Raw genomic sequence first — 21,177 nt, 5'->3', positions numbered from 1 at the left:
CGTGTGTTTCCATTATTCTGATGCAATTTATTGTAAGAGAAAACTGTTATATGACTAGTATGAGTGAGTTTTTCAATGCTTTAGATTAGAAAATGTGAAAACCCAGAAAGGTTAACTAATGAGTTGTTTATAATGTCTTTGTACTTTATAGTGTGTGTGAATTGTGTGTGGTTTCAATCTATGCTTAAAATTGAATGGGATCAATGTTGTGAGCTGTGTAATACCTGAAAATGTAAAGAGTGCAAGGAATTAACAATCTAGAAATGAAACAATATGTTTTGTATATACATTTATTTCGCTTTTTTTTTTTNTATAGCTAGTCTGACTGTGGATTAAAATAATTTTGTAGCGGTAGACGTTATTCTACATTATTTATTTTTGTTGTGCCTAATGTTTATGAAAGTAATGATCGTTATTCCATTATGTTAAATAGTACTACTAGTAATCTACTATATAAAAATAAGTCGGGTTTTCCTCCCTGACGCTATAACTCCAGAACGCACGAACCGATTTCCACGGTTTTGCATTCGTTGGAAAGGTCTCGGGCTCCGTGAGGTTTATAGCAAAGAAAATTCGGAAAAAGGGGGTAAAACGGGATCCACGCGTACGAAGTCGCGGGCGGCCGCTAGTTCATTCATAAAATAAAGACTATTCACTCAAACTGTGACTGTGACTATTCACTCGAACTTGTCGGCCGTTTGGTGTAGTGGTTCAGAACGGACTGCTATGCCGAGAGGTCCCGGGTTCGATTCCCGGCCGGGCAGAAATAGAAATGATGAATTTTAATTTCTGTGTAATCAATTTTATAAAATTTATTTTGTATGAAAATTAAAAAAATAAAATGATGATATTTTTTTCACCCTTCAATACAAAAACTTGTCTGGTGTATGAATACACGGATCAGTGTGTGTCATAAGTTATGAGTAAGTACGGTTCCTTGGGATCGGTATGAGTGCACCACATACAGGGACCATGGTTTTAACTCTTAAGAGTACATCGCAGGATATGTATTAAAAACAATGCTACTTTATACTTCTTCTACTGCTACTTTATTCAAATTAATTATTTGTTACTTGTGCTGTTAATTACAATTCTCAATCCGTGAATCATTTCTTCTTTCTACCGTGTTCGTACTACTGTCCTCGTAAAATCATCGTAACCGATTGTTGTAATCGGATTACATGAACATCACTCGACCATGTATGTCCATTTGGACATATCGGAATGGCTCGCTTTGACGATCAACTTGCTGTATCTACTCTAATCCATATCTGTGTAGGTAGCTAATTAGCAATCGTTCATCATAATTCATACTTCATTAAAAGTAGCACATTATATGAAAGAGCTGTATTTTAACACTGCGAATAAAAATCATTGCCTGTGAAATTTCACATGTGAAATCACATGAATAAAAATCATCATTTCATGAAATGAAAATGAACGGAAAATAGCAATCATTTCCATGCCTAGTGTGCACTCATGGATCATTTAGCGTGTCAAACATTAGCAGAAGAATGGTGGGGCGCGTCTTCGTAGATGAAACGATCTATAGGAATGATTTGTTTCGGCCAACCCAGCGAGGAGTGTGATATCCTCTATTTGACTGTAAATAATTAGCTTGTGGCTGTCGTAAAAGGTTTCCCAAACTATCTGGCCAGTGTGGGAGGTAGTCAAATCCTCTATTTGCCTCTGGTCGTGCTCCTGTAGTAGACTAATTAATAACCTGATGATGAAATTAGAGTCATGTAAATAAATAATAGCCTACCCATTCACTTGTGTCACTGTTGTATGTCTAAACAATTCAAACATGTTTTTTGTTTCAGGTATTTATTGTGGATCTTGTTATACAGTATTGAATTTGACCAATCTCATGATTTTAATTAGATAGTCTAATTTATTATTTTATAAGTATTATTAACATGAAAATAAACTTCTTTTAAAGTTTACTTGTGTTTCAATTCTTCTCTCTCATGTAATTTATTGTAAGTTATATGACTAGTATAAGTGAGTTTTTCAAAGCTTTAGATTAGAAAGATAGGTGGGTTGTCAGCATAGTGAAAATCCCAGAAAGGCTACTGAATCATTTAATGTACTGTATTGTGTGTGTGAATAATATTGTGATTTTTTGGTTTCAATCTACGCTTAAAATGGAATGGAATCAATGTTGTTTGTAATACCTGAAAATGTAAAGAGGACTGCAAGGACTTAAGAATCTAGAAATGAAACAATATGTTTTGTATATACATTTATTTCGCTTTTTTTTTTTCAAATTTTAATATTTTTTCCAGATATATATCTCCATATATAATAATCAATTGGCTATCGTTATATACAACTTACAATAGAGAAGGTCCTTATCATCAACTACATTGAGTCTTATATCTAGGTGGAATCATTTCGTTATATCTAAGTAAAAGTGCGGGTACCTACCGAATATTATCCGGGAAATATAAGCAAAGGATACCCTGAATTGTTTTAATCAAAAGCAGAAGACATTTGCATATTTTTAATAAAAATACTATGCAAATCATGGGTAACAGGTATTACTTGACAACTTTAATATCATGGTCAATGTAGAAGAGATTAGGCAGTTAGTTTTTCGTTTGAAATTGAAGATGGCTAAAATTAAATGCAATAAGAAAGGAAGACAGATAATATTATGCTAGTTTAGGAAAATTTTACATACAGCTTTTGAAAAATTAACATTTAATACAGACAACATCAATTTATTTCATGGAAGATGATTGTGTTTGCATTTTTTATGTATGATGATGGTAATTTAGTAATTTTAGTATATATCTACAAGGAATTGTTAGTTATGAAACTGTTATGAAAGTGTGATAAGGACAACACAAAAAATATCACAAATATTGTAATCTTCAAACGGCTAAACCGATTTTGATAATAATTTTGGGAGATCCATGAATAAGTTGTCAAGTAATACCTATGCAACAAAGAGAGTGAGTCATTGGAAATTATAAATGACACCTTTCACAATGACGTAGAGATAGCCGATAGAAAATGCGAAATAAACGATACAACAAACCTACCGTATATTCCAATAATTTACAATATCAACAAGTATCTAAGTACACATCGCACTTTGTAAGAGGTGTATTTATAGTTTTTATAAAATAATAATGGATTTCTTCCACTTTGTACTATCTAATCGTTTGCAAGGAGTTACTATTTAAAATTGAACTATTTCATGAATTAATACAGATATCACAGTTTTGATTACATCAGCGCTTCTGTCCATCGCATTGTTAATTTGTTCTCCAGTTAATGAGTTATCAGTCGTCTATAGTCTGGTCTGCAAGCACGTAGAATTTTGTCCAATGACCCCAAGATTAAATTCTACGTGCTCACAGACCGGGTAGTTAAAACTAAATTTGTTCAATATGGGTATTGTTTTAAAGGTTAAAATGTGCATGTTTGTTACTGTATTTAAGCGGAGCATTTAATTAGTACCCTTGCAAACGACAGTGTTTTGTGTAAACCAACTTACTTGTTGCCGCCGTCGTCCGCCAGAAATCTGCAAGCAAAGACCGACCAACTTAAAGAATAGCGGACCCCGCTATTGTCAAACATCGAAAACAACACCTAGAAACATATTTTTTTAAATTTTTCATCAAAATGCATCCACTATTCTAATGCATTCAAAACTTACGTAGCCACGATGCCGATCGTCGTCCCGAGACATCTAGAGAATATGAATTTAAATAAAATATATATTTTTACTTATAAAATTTAAAGTCAGACATTGCTTACAATTTAAATTATAGACGTAGATTATCCTAGAGAAGTTTATCTGACCTAAACTATCTTCAGTGGGTCAAAATGCTTGTTATCGTTGAAATATCTACACAACCCATAGGTGTATTTTGTAAATGTTACACCCATTAATTTTTACCAATTTTCTTGTTGAACCACATGGTAGACCTATAAGTTTGTCTCATTAAAAGCTAAACCTGCATAAAATAGTGTTTTTCGACAAACTTTAGTGTAAAAAGTCCACCATCATCTACATTGATGATTTCAAGACAAATAGATGATTAAACAACATTGAGAATATTGATAACATATAGAATTACTTGTGAAAATTACTACATCCTGTTGGCCCGAAACCCAGCCAGGATTCCCATTGGTAATTTGACATTTTTATAAACCAATAGGTAAAGACTGAAAATATCAAATTACTAACTTGTTTAAAAATCTTCAGTAAAGGTAAACCTACAACGCCACGGTGGCAATTCACGACGACGCATTGCTTCACTTATAATCAAAACCGTTACCACCTCTTACTTACCAATGAATAAATTCGATGCACTGCGGTAAGTAAGATCACATCCAATAGAGTTCACTAACACAAGTCACTCACACGTTCGCAAAGTCCACAATTGCTTGGCTAGCTAATGGACTCCTAGCACTATGTACAATAGGAGATCCGCACACCCGTCTTTATCCAGACTGCACATTTCCCACACAAATTGGGGTTTTATTTCAAGTCATCATGGTTAAAAATCAACTGGCAATATTTGTCTTCCACGCCTAGTCATTTTAAAAAGATATGGCTAGGCTCACTCCAATCTCAATTGATCATTATTTACAGTCAGATTAGAGTCGACCAATGGCTCGTGGCACAAAATCAGCCATAACTGCAGACCAGTTCAAAGTGCTTCAATAGCAGGTTTTCATTGAGTACATTCTACCTGCGATATCCATTGCCAAAATAATCAAAAAAGTTCATAACGATTCGGCTTTGACCGGCCTTATTTCACTTTCAGCCTCAATAGGTCCACTTTACAACACGAACACTTCACTTTAGTTCATATCACGAGCAGCGAGCGTTCACAGCCGCTTGGCGGTGCCGTAGATGAAGCGCGTCCGCCATTGCTCGTAGTGCTACGTGCAAGCGATGGAAGCAGACGTCGAAGGCTCCTTGTCTTTGTCGGCGGCGTGCGCGGGCGCGGTCCCGTTCTGTATGTTGACCTCGTACATGTTGGACGAGTTTGAGTCTTCGTTGTAGGACAGGATGCTGACTTCGTCCGTCTGGGAAGGAGGAGAAATAAATCAGTATGCTTATAAGTAAACATAACTCCAAGGAGACTTGTTTAGAAGCTTTTTTAACTCCAATTAAAAATGAAATAATCAATTTTTTTCTGGCATTCTGGTGGATGGGTTTGGGTTCCCTAAGCCCACTTTCATATCTGTATAGGTGATCTTACTCTGTATAATGTGTGTGTAAATACTTTTGTAAACTTTTGAAAAAGTTACCTAGCCTCGGTAAATGAAGCGATTCTATTGGTTCTTTACAAACTACGTTCCCTCGCTACGCATCTTCGCGAAAGCAGCCTAACCCGTCTAGTTAGCATGGAGGAGTGTACGCCAAATTCACCATTTGTCTTTAGATTACTAGACTAGAGTACCCTCCAAAGTATTGGAGGGTCATGCTCTTGCAATGGAGACTAAAAGACCTACAGATCACAGAAAGTAAAGAGATGTGACAAAAGGGCGGGGCCGGTGTCGCAGCAATATGCTTAAAAACAGAAGACATTGCTAGTGAAAGCGACGTCATAATGTAAACAGCTTACATTGCTTGCAAGTTGCAAGCAGTTAGCTGTTGCAACGCAAAATATCATTCGATTGTACCGCAGTGGATAATGAGCACATATTATTTAAAATGTGCTCATTAGGGGTCATCCATAAAGTACGTCACACGTAAAGAGGGGGGGAGGGGGTCGACAAAGTGTGACATGGTGTGACAAGGGGTGGGAGGGGTCCTAAGTTTCGTGACATCACATTTCAACATCTAATATATCTAGAGGTACTAATCGCGTAATTTGAAATATAAATTAAACTTAAAATACCCCCACCACTTTAGCACAACTCCGTCGAAGTCGAAAACCTAAGAGAGTCTTAATGGGCAACCAATTGTAGGTATTATTTCAGATTTAAAATCTAATTCTACTGGCCTATAATGCCGCCAAACGCACCGTACCTCGCGCGTGATTTTATTGTTTCTATTTTTTGCTATTTTTTTGTTAATTTAATAATTTTTCTATGTGAAATTGCAAAACATGTGACGTCACACTAGGGAGGGGGAGGTTTCAGAAATGTGACCACCTGTGACAAGGACAGGGGAGGGGTCAAAAAATCATAAAATTCGTGTGACGTACTTTATGGATGGCCCCTTATCCACTGCATAAAATATGATATTTTATTACTTTGTGTCTCTGAGTTTCGAACTCGGCGCATTAGTTGGAATCTCTCTATATCTCTATGAAAAGACCTGACTACGATGACTTTCAGCTACAGTAAGTAATAATAATAATAATAATAAGGTTTATTTATTTCTCACACAAAAATACAGGATACAATATACAATACATTAAAGAAGTGTACTCACGCTGCTCTCAGACAATCTCTTGTGCTTCTTAGTGGGAGCGGGGCGCGCGTCGGGCAGGCGGCGCTTGTTGCCCGACGCGGTGCGCTCGCGCTTGAGAAGCGACGCGGACAGATACTGAGGCAGCTGCTTGCGCCGCACGTGCCGCGCCTGTGGAGAGAAAACAACGTTAGATCATTTGCTAAGTGGGTAAGTACAAGTACAGTAACAAGCACTTGTCCACATGGGACTGCCCACAAGAACGTGCAGAGGCAGATGAAACGCCACTACACATTCTCACGGACTGCGGACCTTTGATGCGCAAGCGGAGCTTACACCTGGGCAAACATCCTAAGCCCACAAGATGTAAAACATATCGCCCCCCAAAAGATACTGCACTACCTAATGGATGCAGGACTCGGAGGTGAACTGTAAGTAAAATAGCGGCGATCACAATAGGTCGGTATCGGTGATACCAGGGCTTTATTGAACTAGAATAGTCGCTCAACTCAAATAAAAAAAAGTGGGCAAGTAAGAGCCTTTAGGGGCCTTTAGGACATAGACATGAGTGTCATAATCGTAAAAAGGGTCTATTTAACATTCGAGAGATGGATAGTAAAGTTTTTGAAGATATTTGTAACTATTTAACGCAAAATGTATGTAGGTACTTTTAAAAAATACACTAAGGCTGAGTTGCACCGTCTTACTTTAACTTTGACAAACGTCAAAAATCTGTCAAACTCCATACAAAAAGCACCAGTTAAAGTTAGGTGGTGCAACTCAGCCTAAAATTAGAGGTCATTTGACTGGCAATATTAATCACAAGTCCCCCATCTCAATTTTCCAACGGCATCAAAAATATTTATCATAGTGAATGCATAAAAATGGAAGATTGAGCCTTTTGGTGCTTGAAGCTTTATCCAGAGTTACCCTGCTACAGGCAGGGAAGTTTTGTATTGGCAGGGGACTGTTGCATTATGCAGGGGGACTGCTGCAATAGGTGGAAACTGTTTCATCATACAAGGTTTACTGATCATAACGGGAACTTCTACATCGATAAGGGACTTGTATTATACAGAAAACTATTACTGCATTACACAAAAGACTTCTGCATCGACAGAGGAAAGTTGTATCACACAGGGGACTGTTCATTATGCAGGGAACTATAAGGCATTACTGCATCAAGTAAATCTTATCGATGGGCTTATCGCGTAAAATCGACAAAATGACGCGATAAAAAGTTATTGCGGCGCGCATTCTAGGCCTACATAAGTAGGCCAACAGGGGACAACAATAACCTAGGGTATATCCCAGTAACACTTACCTCGATGGTCATTCCGGCGCGCAACATGCTGTTATGGTCGGCCTGGTAGTGCACGGCCTTGGTGAACGACGAGATGTCGTAAGTCAGGTCCACCGTCACACTAGTCTTCTCGAACACCAGCCCGATGAACCACATGGAACAGAGGTTGGGTATCCTCTCGCCCTGGAAACGAGATATGGGTTAGTTGCTGGACTTTTCTTGCCAAAGAAAAACTTGGATCCTAGACTGCATCTCACTTAACACCAGGTGCGATTGCGGTAAAATACCTGCCTTGTCTTTCATAAAAAAAAACATCATTTCAGCCACAGGACGTCTACTGCTGAACATAAGTCTCCCCAATTACTGATAAAGGTAACAGGGAGGCGCTACCAACCGTGCGATGTGGAAATTTTGATTATTATGAAAAATATCGACTCCATCCTCCGATTTTCCAGCCCTACATAAGTCTTTACTTCAGGTTTTATTTGACAGTTTCAGCCCGGATTATAGAGGATGGTCAAATTTTACACTTAAATAGGGATCCTAATTTGTCAATTTATAATTTTGAAAAACAGAAGTCAAATGTGATTCAAAAGCTCATAAAAATACAAGAAACTGATTTTTATTCTAATCTAAACAATTGATATAAATCAGTGGTGGCCAACCGGTCGATCGTGGCAAGGCAAAAAATACTACATGATTGTACACTAAACTATGCTGTTTCACTTAAGGTTTTAAGAAGTATGTAAGTGGTAGATCGCCCAGGGTTTTTTTTAGTACACAGTAGATCATATGTCCAATCAAGTTGGCCACCCCTGTTATAAATGGACAAGCTGAAAACCGTAACGGACTGAATTTACTAGAATATATTATTTTTATGTAAAAACAAATGCAAGATTCCACTTACGTTGTCATCATTGCTGATCTCTGGAGCAGGATCCGTAGACACTGTCGAGCCTGCGAGCAAAAATGGACGTTAGCAATGCTGTTACGCACAATGAAATCGAACCTTATGATATATATTATAGAGCAGTGTTTTTAGTCACTATAGGGGGATCGCGAGAGGTCGAAAACACTACCTTAGTAAAAAAACAGTAAATTTAAAAAGATAGATTTATCCGAAATCTAAATACAAATGCATAAAATTAAATGTTATATGGATTGAAGTATTCGGTCCCTACAACATCTTTGTAACATTATAAAATGCATGAAAAAAAAAAGCGAACGGTAGCGGGGGTTGTCGCAAAATATTTTTTCATATTAGGGGTCGTGTCATAAAAAAGGTTGAAAAACACTGTTATAGAGTGTACTATCCGTTTGCCGCTGGCGATATGAAGTCACTCGAAGAAAAGCGTCTATAACTTTATCAAACTATATTGAAAATATTTATTATTATTGACAAAAATTGTGTATTTGCGTAAAATAAGACACATTAATGAGGGCTATCGTTTTAGCGCTCACCAGTTAGCGCCACTGTAGAGTAAGGTCCTGTCACTTGCTAGTAGCGAAGACAGTGGCACCAACTGGTGAGCGCTAAAGTGGTAGGAGGACTATCGCATTTGCACTCATCAAGATGGCGCCACTGTAGAGTAAGGTCCTGTCAATCGCCAGGGGTGCCAACTGTTAAGTATAAAAACGATAGCCCTCATTGCGTTTAATCGCGGTTGGGGGATAAGTGCCACTTGTGGTCTAAACTGAATAAATACTTTTGATTTTGATTTTTTGGAGGGGACGCGCATTCCACGGACCGGCAAACTTAGCGCGAATGGGTAGTATCTAGGGGTCGTGTCATGATGAAGGTTGAAAAACACTGTTATAGAGATATTCACCTGGTGGTAAGGCCATCGGCTGTCCGTCGTTGGTGTTCAAGGGCACGCTGGTGTAGCATTCCGGGTTGACGTGCGCGATGGTGATGTGCTGGTTGCGCTCCAGCGTAGCTGTGGGCAAAGGAACGAGTTAATATCGACCATAGCAACTCATTTTAAGTGACTTAAAAGAATATGGTTGTTTGACTGTCAAGTTTTTTATGTATGTGTTTTTAATTATCCTGCAGTGCTATTCAAGTAGTCCCAATATCTCCATTCTCTAAGTTAGGATCACAGGAAACTCCAGACAATCCTCAATAAAAAAAAAATCCGTATCTGTTGACTTTTTTTTGGCATAAATGATCACTGGAATGGTTCCAAACTTTCTACATTGCGATTTAACATTATCTACAGATGGATGGACTGGTTCCCAAAGTGGGGGGGCGCAAAGACCTTTTAAGGGAGGCGCGGGCCATCTCTAAGAAACCTGCGACCGCCGAGAGAATGCATTTCAGACTGCTCGATACGACCAATAAATAATCTTGACTGGAGGAGGGGGGGGCGTGGAATTTTTTGTATGGTCGAAAGCGGGCGCGTCTCAAATAAGTTTGGGAACTAATGGATTAGATAGATAAATGTAGAAAGTAATGTATAGAAACATTAAGTGCAAAAATCTAACATTAACAACCCAGTAGGTTAGATATTAGTCCTCATGTAAATGTCATAATTACATGGTTGTCCAATGTGGCTTGGTTGTCCAACAAAGCTGGGACGGTTCAGTGTTGGACATCTATATTGTGTTTATGAGCGCTCCTGTTTGCGTATAGTGTGCGTGTCTTATGTGTGGGTGTGTGTACTCACTGATGAGATGTCGGATCTTGCTCTCGATCAGTCCGCACCACTGCAGCTGGTCGTCGGACGAGGCGGCGGCGGCGAGCAGCACTATGAAGTGCTTGTACCGCGAGAAGAAGTTGGGCGCTTCGAACAGACGCTCCCAGCCGCACTTGTTCAGCATTATCTCGTCCGTGATGGCCAGCCCTGGGGAACAAATGAGTTTTAAATAAATATGGCACAAAATAATGAGGGCTATCGTTTTTATACTTAACAGTTGGCACCCCTGGCGATTGCCAGGACCTTACTCTACAGTGGCGCCATCTTGATGAGTGCAAATGCGATAGTCCTCCTACCACTTTAGCGTTCACCAGTTGGTGCCACTGTCTTCGCTACTAGCAAGTGACAGGACCTTACTCTACAGTGGCGCTAAAACGATAGCCCTCATTGAGTGGTAGTGAATGTAATTCATTTGCCTCCGATAATTACTAATTGGAGATAGAGTTGCCAGCCGGACATGTTTGGCTTTTTAGGGACTTGTCCGGCGAAAAATTGTCTGGTCCGACCTGTCCGGCTTTTTATGTGACTGCCGTGCCAGTCGAAACTCGAGCCACAGTAGTTCATTCAAAGATGATAGTCACTCATAAGCTAATGACGCTAATTGCTGCACCGTGACATGGTACGTTAGCTATTAAAAATGTGTCCGTCTTTTAGGGTAAAATGTCCGGCCAAATGAATATTTGTGTAGTAAACCCTACCACTGTGTATCAATAATATGGGCCAGTACTGGGAAGCTGCTTAGATTGTTTTTGTTTCCTATGATTTTTTTATACAGAACATAGCAGGTATTAGACCGCAATCACACCTGTGGTCTAAATCACGTATTTTGACACAGTCAAAATCTTGTTGACGTTTAGAAGTCGTCCGATTGAAAAACTGTTCTAAATGCGTATTCACAAGGGTCATTTCGATAGAACGATTACTCGACAGGATCACAACTCAGCGATTTGTTGTCGTTGAAGTTTTGTTACGTGAATAAGGCTACTGATGCTAAGTGAGATGCAATCTAGGATGGTACATACTCGTATTTGCCCTATAAGTGTAAGAGCTGGTACTCACCAAGCCGGAACTCCTCCATGATGACGGTCCTTGTAGAAGCTGACACGTTGAAGGTGGAATTCTGTTGCGGGTAGGCGGGCGTTATGATCGGCATCAGGTGGAAGCGGTCCGCTACGTTCACCTGTGTACAGACAAACGTGATTTATTAGAAACTAGCAATTCGCCGCGTAAATGTAGCAGGAAAGAAAGCGCTGTTACCAAGCGGACAATGTGGAAATCATTTGGGGATGCCATGTTCAGCAGTGGCTTCATCATCATCATCGTCTCGGCTACAAGAAGTTGTAGCCGAGACGATGATGATGATGAACCCGCCGGGGCTTTGCACGCGTTCAATGTATTAAAAATAATATAAACCTTCCTTTTGAATCACACTATTTATGAAAACCGCATTAAAATTAGTTGCGTGGTTTAAAAGATCTATGCGTATAAGATAGCTGATCAGCTTTCAGCACTCGCTTGCTTTTTTTTTTTTAATTTTTGGTCCTTCGAGCCGGATTTTGAAGGTGATGGCGGTGGAAGGAGAAGTTACCCGAGGGTCCCAGACAGGGAAGCCTGGGTTAACGGCGTCTTATTATTTCAGTAGCACCAACGGCCATTTCCCTAGCTGGTGACGATGATGGATGATGATGACTTACCCTTGGGTCCCGGACTCTCGGCTCGGCGACCGGACTTTAGCCGAGGGTGTTAGAGTAGATGCCTTGGCCTGATGATAATAGCGACGAGGGTGGTAGTTACTTACCCTTGGGTCCCACATGGGGAAGCCGAGGTTGACGGCATCTTATTACCAGCAACAACTGCGGCCATTTCCCTAGCTGGTGACGATGATGATGAAGACTTACCCTTGGGTCCCACACGGGGAAGCCGAGGTTGACGGCGTCAGGCTGCTTCAGCAACACCGGCTGCGGCCACTTCCACTGGCTGAAGACCAGGAAGAACTTGTGCACGAGGGTAGCGGGTAACGCGTTGGGGTATAGTTGGCACGTGCGAGCCACCAGCATGGCCCACGACACGCCGCCGAGGTAAAGTCCGGTCGCCGAGCACAAAGAATTTCGTCCAATGACCCCAAGCCACCCATCCTTATCACTCGCGCGTAATTATATTGCTGTCGCGCTCGCACACTCCCTGCGGCCGCCCGTCGCAGTCGCTTGGGGTCATTGAAGGAAATTATATGGGCTCGGCAACCGGACTTTAGCCGTGCATATTGGAGTAGATGCCTTGGCCTAATGATAATAATAACGACGGCGCTGGTACTTACCTTTGGGTCCCACTCAGGAAGGTCTGCGTTGACGGCGTCTAAGCATTTCCCTACCTGGTGACGATGATGGATGATGAAGACTTACCCTTGGGTCCCACACGGGGAAGCCGAGGTTGACGGCGTCAGGCTGCTTCAGCAACACCGGCTGCGGCCACTTCCACTGGCTGAAGACCAGGAAGAACTTGTGCACGAGGGTCGCGGGTAACGCGTTGGGGTATAGTTGGCACGTGCGAGCGACCAGCATGGCCCACGATACGCCGCCGAGGTAAAGTCCGATCGCCGAGATAGAATTTCGTCCAATGACCCCAAGCTACCCATCCTTATCACTCGCGCGTAATTATATTGCTGTCGCGCTCGCACTCACTGCGGCCGCCCGTCGCACAGTCGCTTGGGGTCATTGAACGAAATTATATGGGCACGGCAACCGGACTTCAGCCGTGCATGTTGGAGTAGATGCCTTGGCCCGATGACAATGATGACGGCTCTGGTACTTACCCTTGGGTCCCAGACGGGAAAGCCTAGGTTGACGGCGTCTTATTACCAGCAACAACTGCGGCCATTTCTGGTGACGATGATGGATGATGAAGACTTACCCTTGGGTCCCACACGGGGAAGCCGAGGTTGACGGCGTCAGGCTGCTTCAGCAACACCGGCTGCGGCCACTTCCACTGGCTGAAGACCAGGAAGAACTTGTGCACGAGGGTAGCGGGTAGCGCGTTGGGGTATAGTTGGCACGTGCGAGCGACCAGCATGGCCCACGACACGCCGCCGAGGTAGAATCCGGTCGCCGAGCACATATAATTTCGTCCAATGACCCCAAGCTACCCATCCTTATGAAAAAGAGACTGACAATAGTGACTGAGTTTCTTGCGCTGCTTGTTCTCAGCACTGGCCCATTTATTGTCTTGAAGCAGTGGTAGGGTTAATACTGGGACGTGTAAAAGTGCTTTTTTAAAGCCTATTTACAGAAATAAATGAGTTTTAAGTTTTTAACTCGCGCGTAATTATATTGCTGTCGCGCTCGCACTCACTGCGGCCGCCCGTCGCAGTCGCTTGGGGTCATTGAACGAAATTATATGGGCTCGGCGACCGGACTTCAGCCGTGCATGTTGGAGTAGATGACTTGGCCCGATGACAATGATGACGGCTCTGGTACTTACCCTTGGGTCCCAGACGGGAAAGCCTAGGTTGATGGCGTCCAATCACTTCAGCAATTTTCCTAGCTAGTGAAGATGATGGATGAAGACTTACCCTTGGGTCCCACACGGGGAAGCCGAGGTTGACGGCGTCAGGCTGCTTCAGCAACACCGGCTGCGGCCACTTCCACTGGCTGAAGACCAGGAAGAACTTGTGTACGAGGGTCGCGGGCAGCGCGTTGGGGTATAGTTGGCACGTGCGAGCCACCAGCATGGCCCACGACACGCCGCCGAGGTAGCCGAGCGTGTTGGAGTAGATGCCGTGGCCTGATGGAGAGATAGGGAAATAAATATTTTGAAATAACTTGAAAAAATCGAACTGCTTAAGGCGGGAACCGAACCCACGACCTTTCGCTTGCCGGGCGACTGCTCTTCCAACTGAGCTACTTAAGACACTAAATGAACCCGTCGAAATTTTAAATGTAAATTTTTAATACGCTGTTATGACCGCTTTAGTTTGAGAAGCGACTCTTATCGCTAAGAAATTTTGAATAAATGTAAGTTCTAACATTTGAGGCAGTTTTTACACAAAAACTAACTGAGCAAAGCTTGTATCTTAAAAGTGCTAGATGTACGATATAAATCAGATTTTTTAATAAGGTCCCCTGCGCTTGGACAACCTGTAGACTAGAGACTTCAGTCAGCTTTTAATTTGTATGAAGAATCGACCGATACCAAATTGGTATAATGTGCGCACTTTTATACATGTGGCAGTTGAAATAGCTAATGTCTGTTGGAGCAAAAAAGTTATTGAGTAACCAAAAATCTTAGTCAAGTGTAGATAGTCCTCTCACTCGATTCACCAACGATCTGGTGAAAGTCGCGGGAAGCACCTGGATGCGGTCAATGCAAAACCAGAAATCCTTGTTGGGTTTGTTGGCTTTTAGTTGAAACGAACGAACGAACACAAATAGATAGAAAGTATACTCAACATCAAATAAATCGCACCTTCCGCGACGCGAACTTTAAAGATTTTCTTCTGACACAATCATAGTGCCCCAACAATATTGGTGTTATTTGAAAGCCCAATAAATAAACTTCAAGAAAAACACATTTAATTTTTTTATAAACAATTAACAGGTACCATAAATGTGACTTGAAAAAAGGCCTCACTTTGGGCTCACCTCTGGGATCAATTAGACCAGTTTTTGTGGTTATAGAACCAAATAATGATCTTACGTGTCCTTTTTAACAGATAGATAGCGATTAATCCCAATTTAACAGTTTTATAGCCATAAAAGTTGACTCAAACGTAACTACCTATTTTTTGAAAAAGTGACTCTGGACCCTTCTAAAAACACATTTTTGGGATAAAAACCTTTCCTTTAATGAAATGAAGGTTAGAACTAGGCTTTCAAATGCAACCAATGTTGGTGGGAAGTGGGGATGCATACGTTTGAGAAGTGCTTGTCGCGGGAGTTGCGATTTATTTGATGCCGAGTGTATTTACGCTCGGGTTGTATGTCTCAAAACTGGTTACAGTTACATGATAGCACAGTGTACAAACTACAAATCGCACCCTTAATAATGAATGGGCACAACTCCAAAATTAAGTTTTTTGGGAAAAGCCAAAAAACCAATCGGCGGATCGCGGTTTTTTACATAATTGGCTCTAAAATCTTTATTTTATCAGCTACAACTTTCAAACTAAGCATACTTCATCACTGGTATCTGTTATATAATTTGACATAAGACATTTTTGAAAATATTGATTATGAGTATTTAAAAAAATTGTTTAAAAAAATATTTCAAAGTTAGGCCTTTATTTTACTATTTCTGTTGTTGTGATTTTGGGTATTACTTGTACTTGTGCCCATCTAATCCTTAGGCTGAATTGTTTTATATGGCATATTCCCTAATATTGCTCTCTAATATTTAAAAATAAGTGTATTTCGATTTTTATATTGATTTACGCCCAATAACATTGGGGACAGTTATTGTGCGTTATAGTAGCTTAAAGCCAATTCAGTATAAGAGTAGGGTGCTGAATACTAGAAAATTATTAGATATGTCGAATTAGATTAAAATAAAGACTATTAGCTATTTCTCTGAGAAAACCGACATGAAAATACTAATTTTATGCGTTCAAAATATTTTTACTAAGATAGATAGGGACTCTTACCCTATAAAAAATATGCTTTTCATCAAATAAAGAAAAAACCTACAAAAACTTTTTCTGTAAGGTTTTCTGTTATGGATTTGTTCAGGATAATCACTTATTAAAGTCCAACAGCCAGTACCTTGGTATCTTTTTTCCACTATCCTGCTGTCCTGGTGGAAGGAACCGTTCTCCTTGTCCCTTACTATAATCACCCACATTATGTGGGAATCAGTTCAAATGGCTATTGTAAAAAATACAATTTAATACTCAAATTGGCGTGTGTAATTTTTGAAGGATTTTAGCAACCAATTTTGAACACAAGAATATCTATTCTGGTGTTCTAACATTCCCCAAAAAATATTTTACTACTAAAGCACCTTAGCCATGCTTCAGATTCAATTTGTGTTATATGGTTTACAAATACAGTCTTTTATAAGAGCACGGATTTGCAGTCCATCGAAGATAGCTGCTTTTAATTTTTCCGTACTCATCATCATTTTGCTTTTGATCATTTTAGTGATTAGAAAGCTCAATACATATCTTTGGCCCTCCAAATAGAAGCCCTTTACGTCCTGCTTGACTTCAGTATTGCAAAGAGTCTAGGTACACAAGGTTTACGACGATATTGGACACCCAATATTTATTATTTTGTACAATTTTTATCCCAGAGTATGCTTGGTTTGTTATCACAAACTCCGTGATCTTTTTTCTTTGCTTTTGTGTACAATATTTGCCACATATTAATAAAAACTGGTGTTAACACAAGATTACATTACGAACTCACATTTTTAAGACAAAAAGCACTTTAGAACTTAAATTTAGACAAACTGAAAATTTTAAGGTCTAATAGCTGATCAGTAAAATTGTAGTAACTTAATACGTGAAAAGAGAATTTTAAAATAAATTCGATGTATTCTCAGTCCTCAGAATCTGAGTGATTAATTAGCATCAATTTATGTGACCGTAATAAATTAATGAATAATATAATTAAAAATTGTAACACTATCATATTAAAGTAATTCACCTTTTGGCTGACTAGTGCGTTTATTCATAAAATAAACAAAGAAAAAAGCCAACCCGAGCCCCGAGCGAACGTTAATAGCCTTAACACGTAGGTATGTCTCTTATTTTATTAATCATTAGTTTATTTGTCGGGAAGTATTTCATAACCACCGCTTTATTTCTTAGCATCGCGATAAAACATCCTATAGGCTCCCAATCAACCAATAGGTATGAAAATTAATACCAAGAAGCAAATTACTTTTATAGGAGAGTTCTAAATTTAACTACAAACACCCATCCATGGTCCGCCTAACTAAAGTTAAAGTTATATTTTATTATTTTCTATGAATAACTTTATCAGTGTAATAAAAAAGGGACTTTATCAATGTAATAAAAATGAAAATGTAACATATTATTAGAAATATAAGGAATTAATTAGTCTTAGCTCACTAACACTTACTTAAAAATTGTCACACAAAGGCACAACTCCAAATTGGACCACAGTCGCGTGGGCCGGATTCGACAAATATCGGCATGTCTCTGATTCAGCCCTTCTAGCGGGAAGATAGACGAAAGTATGGAAGGGNTAGACATCCGCCGCGTGTTGTATCTAGCGCAGACAAGAATTATTTCTTAGTCAGCGCCAGAGCAATGTACTCGGTTCGTGTCGAGCTGTTACTGTGCTAGGTCTAGCAGCGTAAACTGCTGGAGCAGTTACTCTGCCCGGTGCATAGCGTCGCGCGCGTTCTACTCAAGCGCCCGCCGCCGCGCCCGTGCCCGTTCATGAGCTTAGTGTCGCGCTACAACACCACGTGCTCGCACTGCAGGCCACACAAGAGGACAGCAGCTGAGGGTCACTATCATGGTAAGTGACAGAGACTAAGGCCGGCAATACACGGACCGCTTGAAACAGTCAGGGTCGACAGCTTCAAGCTGCGACTGCACAGTGAACTGCAGAGTTCTATGGACGCACATACACGAACCGCTCGAGCAGTTGCAACTGATTCGGGCGGTCGACAGCACGGTGAATTTTCATCGTGCGGTCAAGCAGTCGCCAGCCATACACTGACTGCTCGAGCTGTCGACAGCTTTTGCGCAGTTAGCTCCGCCCACTTTCTTCATTCCACGGCGCGCGCGCTTGAGATTTGTTGAGCAGTTAATACCAACTGCTCGAGCAGTTGTCACTGGCAGCTTCAAGCTGTTGGCTAAGACCAGCCATACACAGACTGCTCGAGTAGTTACTTTGCCAGGTGCATCTAGCAGACCACAAGCGTTGCGCCAACGCGCGCTTCAAGCCACGCTGAAGGACAGCAGCTGAGGGTCACTATCATGGTAAGTGACGGAGGCTAACTGATTAAGACCCGCCATTCATACACAAACTGCTCGAGTAGTTACTTTGCCAGGTGCATATAAAGCCCGGTCCGTGAGCACGTAGAATTTTGTCCAATAACCCCAAGCTACCCATCCTTATCGCTCGCGCGTAATTATATTGCTGTCGCGACTGTGCGACGGGCGCCCGCAGTGAGTGTGCGAGCGCGATAGCATCATAATTAGGCGCGAGCGATAAGGATGGGTAGCTTATAACGGACCAGACTATAGCAGCCCACAAGCGTTGCGCCCACGCGCGCTTCAAGCCACGCTGAAGGACAGCAGCTGAGGGTCACTATCAATGGTAAGTGTTACAGCGATATAGTGAGTTTTACGGCGACTAAGACCAGCCATTTCATTTCAGTTCCATTTCACCACGCTAGCGCTGCAGGCCACGCTGGACAGCAGCTGAGGGTCACTATCATGGTAAGTGATAGAGACTAAGACCAGCCATACACAGACTGCTCGACATTGGCGTGTCTAGGCTTCTTTTTCCCCTGACATTCCATGTCACGGGGGGGTGTGACTAGATTCTAAGCTCATGGTTAGTACTAGCACCTACATCTTCAAATTGGTAGCCCAACATCCTAGGGACGAAGACAGCAGCTGATGGTGGCCTCAACAGTGGTAAGTGATAATAGGATGAATGACGGCGGCCATTGATTTAAATAACCGACACCGGCTCGACGCCGGACCGGGTGTATTGCCTCAATCATGGTAGTGTTATATAAGACGCGCCCCACCAATTTTTTGTCGAGGGAAGCGAGGGGTGCGGGGAGTTTGATCCGAGCAATCCGAGCGGCATTATTGTAGTGTGCGTGTGCACTCATGGATCATTTAGCGTGTCAAACATTAGCAGAAGAATGGTGGGGCGCGTCTTCGTGGATGAAACGATCTATATATAGGAGGGATGATTTGTTTCGGCCAACCCAGCGAGGAGTGTGATATCCTCTATTTGACTGTAAATAATTAGCTTGTGGCTGTCGTAAAAGGTTTCCCAAACTATCTGGCCAGTGTGGGAGGTAGTCAAATCCTCCATTTGCCTCTGGTCGTGCTCCTGTAGTAGACTAATTAATAACCTGATGATGAAATTAGAGTCATGTAAATAAATAGCCTACCCATTCACTTGTGTCACTGTTGTATGTCTAAACGATTCAAACATGTTTTTTGTTTCAGGTATTTATTGTGGATCTTGTTATACAGTATTGAATTTGACCAATCTCATGATTTTAATTAGATAGTCTAATTTATTATTTTATAAGTATTATTAACATGAAAATAAACTTATTTTGAAGCTTACGTGTGTTTCCATTATTCTGATGCAATTTATTGTAAGAGAAAACTGTTATATGACTAGTATGAGTGAGTTTTTCAATGCTTTAGATTAGAAAATGTGAAAACCCAGAAAGGTTAACTAATGAGTTGTTTATAATGTCTTTGTACTTTATAGTGTGTGTGAATTGTGTGTGGTTTCAATCTATGCTTAAAATTGAATGGGATCAATGTTGTGAGCTGTGTAATACCTGAAAATGTAAAGAGTGCAAGGAATTAACAATCTAGAAATGAAACAATATGTTTTGTATATACATTTATTTCGCTTTTTTTTTTTCAAATTTTAATATTTTTTCCAGATATATATCTCCATATATAATAATCAATTGGCTATCGTTATATACAACTTACAATAGAGAAGGTCCTTATCATCAACTACATTGAGTCTTATATCTAGGTGGAATCATTTCGTTATATCTAAGTAAAAGTGCGGGTACCTACCGAATATTATCCGGGAAATATAAGCAAAGGATACCCTGAATTGTTTTAATCAAAAGCAGAAGACATTTGCATATTTTTAATAAAAATACTATGCAAATCATGGGTAACAGGTATTACTTGACAACTTTAATATCATGGTCAATGTAGAAGAGATTAGGCAGTTAGTTTTTCGTTTGAAATTGAAGATGGCTAAAATTAAATGCAATAAGAAAGGAAGACAGATAATATTATGCTAGTTTAGGAAAATTTTACATACAGCTTTTGAAAAATTAACATTTAATACAGACAACATCAATTTATTTCATGGAAGATGATTGTGTTTGCATTTTTTATGTATGATGATGGTAATTTAGTAATTTTAGTATATATCTACAAGGAATTGTTAGTTATGAAACTGTTATGAAAGTGTGATAAGGACAACACAAAAAATATCACAAATATTGTAATCTTCAAACGGCTAAACCGATTTTGATAATAATTTTGGGAGATCCATAAATAAGTTGTCAAGTAATACCTATGCAACAAAGAGAGTGAGTCATTGGAAATTATAAATGACACCTTTCACAATGACGTAGAGATAGCCGATAGAAAATGCGAAATAAACGATACAACAAACCTACCGTATATTCCAATAATTTACAATATCAACAAGTATCTAAGTACACATCGCACTTTGTAAGAGGTGTATTTATAGTTTTTATAAAATAATAATGGATTTCTTCCACTTTGTACTATCTAATCGTTTGCAAGGAGTTACTATTTAAAATTGAACTATTTCATGAATTAATACAGATATCACAGTTTTGATTACATCAGCGCTTCTGTCCATCGCATTGTTAATTTGTTCTCCAGTTAATGAGTTATCAGTCGTCTATAGTCTGGTCTGCAAGCACGTAGAATTTTGTCCAATGACCCCAAGATTAAATTCTACGTGCTCACAGACCGGGTAGTTAAAACTAAATTTGTTCAATATGGGTATTGTTTTAAAGGTTAAAATGTGCATGTTTGTTACTGTATTTAAGCGGAGCATTTAATTAGT

The 21,177-nt window shown here is 40.2% G+C and overlaps 1 protein-coding gene and 1 long non-coding RNA gene across 3 annotated transcripts in view; one reads left to right on the top strand and one right to left on the bottom strand.

The window, feature by feature from the left end:
- Positions 1-4,446: 4,446 nt before the first annotated feature.
- hrg (poly(A) polymerase hiiragi) overlaps positions 4,447-21,177 on the bottom strand; it is a 32,612-nt gene continuing 15,881 nt past the window's right edge. For both annotated transcript variants that reach the window (XM_028309177.1, XM_028309179.1), the window contains 8 exons: positions 13,950-14,161; positions 11,444-11,564; positions 10,355-10,531; positions 9,518-9,625; positions 8,596-8,645; positions 7,710-7,871; positions 6,410-6,556; positions 4,447-5,052 (listed from right to left, as the gene is read on the bottom strand). In XM_028309177.1, coding sequence (XP_028164978.1) covers positions 4,906-5,052; positions 6,410-6,556; positions 7,710-7,871; positions 8,596-8,645; positions 9,518-9,625; positions 10,355-10,531; positions 11,444-11,564; positions 13,950-14,161 — 1,124 coding nt within the window. In that variant the 3' untranslated portion in view covers positions 4,447-4,905. The remainder of the gene's footprint in view (positions 5,053-6,409; positions 6,557-7,709; positions 7,872-8,595; positions 8,646-9,517; positions 9,626-10,354; positions 10,532-11,443; positions 11,565-13,949; positions 14,162-21,177) is intronic.
- Positions 17,599-19,664, top strand: LOC114356092 (uncharacterized). The gene is made up of 2 exons (XR_003656164.1): positions 17,599-17,862; positions 19,542-19,664. It is a non-coding gene; the product is annotated as an uncharacterized LOC114356092 (long non-coding RNA).

This window comes from Ostrinia furnacalis, unplaced genomic scaffold (assembly GCF_004193835.3).
Source record: "Ostrinia furnacalis isolate ACB-3 unplaced genomic scaffold, ASM419383v2 OfSCF2637, whole genome shotgun sequence".
NCBI lineage: Eukaryota > Metazoa > Arthropoda > Insecta > Lepidoptera > Crambidae > Ostrinia > Ostrinia furnacalis.
The sequence above is the reverse complement of the archived record's forward strand: the minus strand, read 5'-3'. Positions and strand labels throughout refer to the sequence as shown.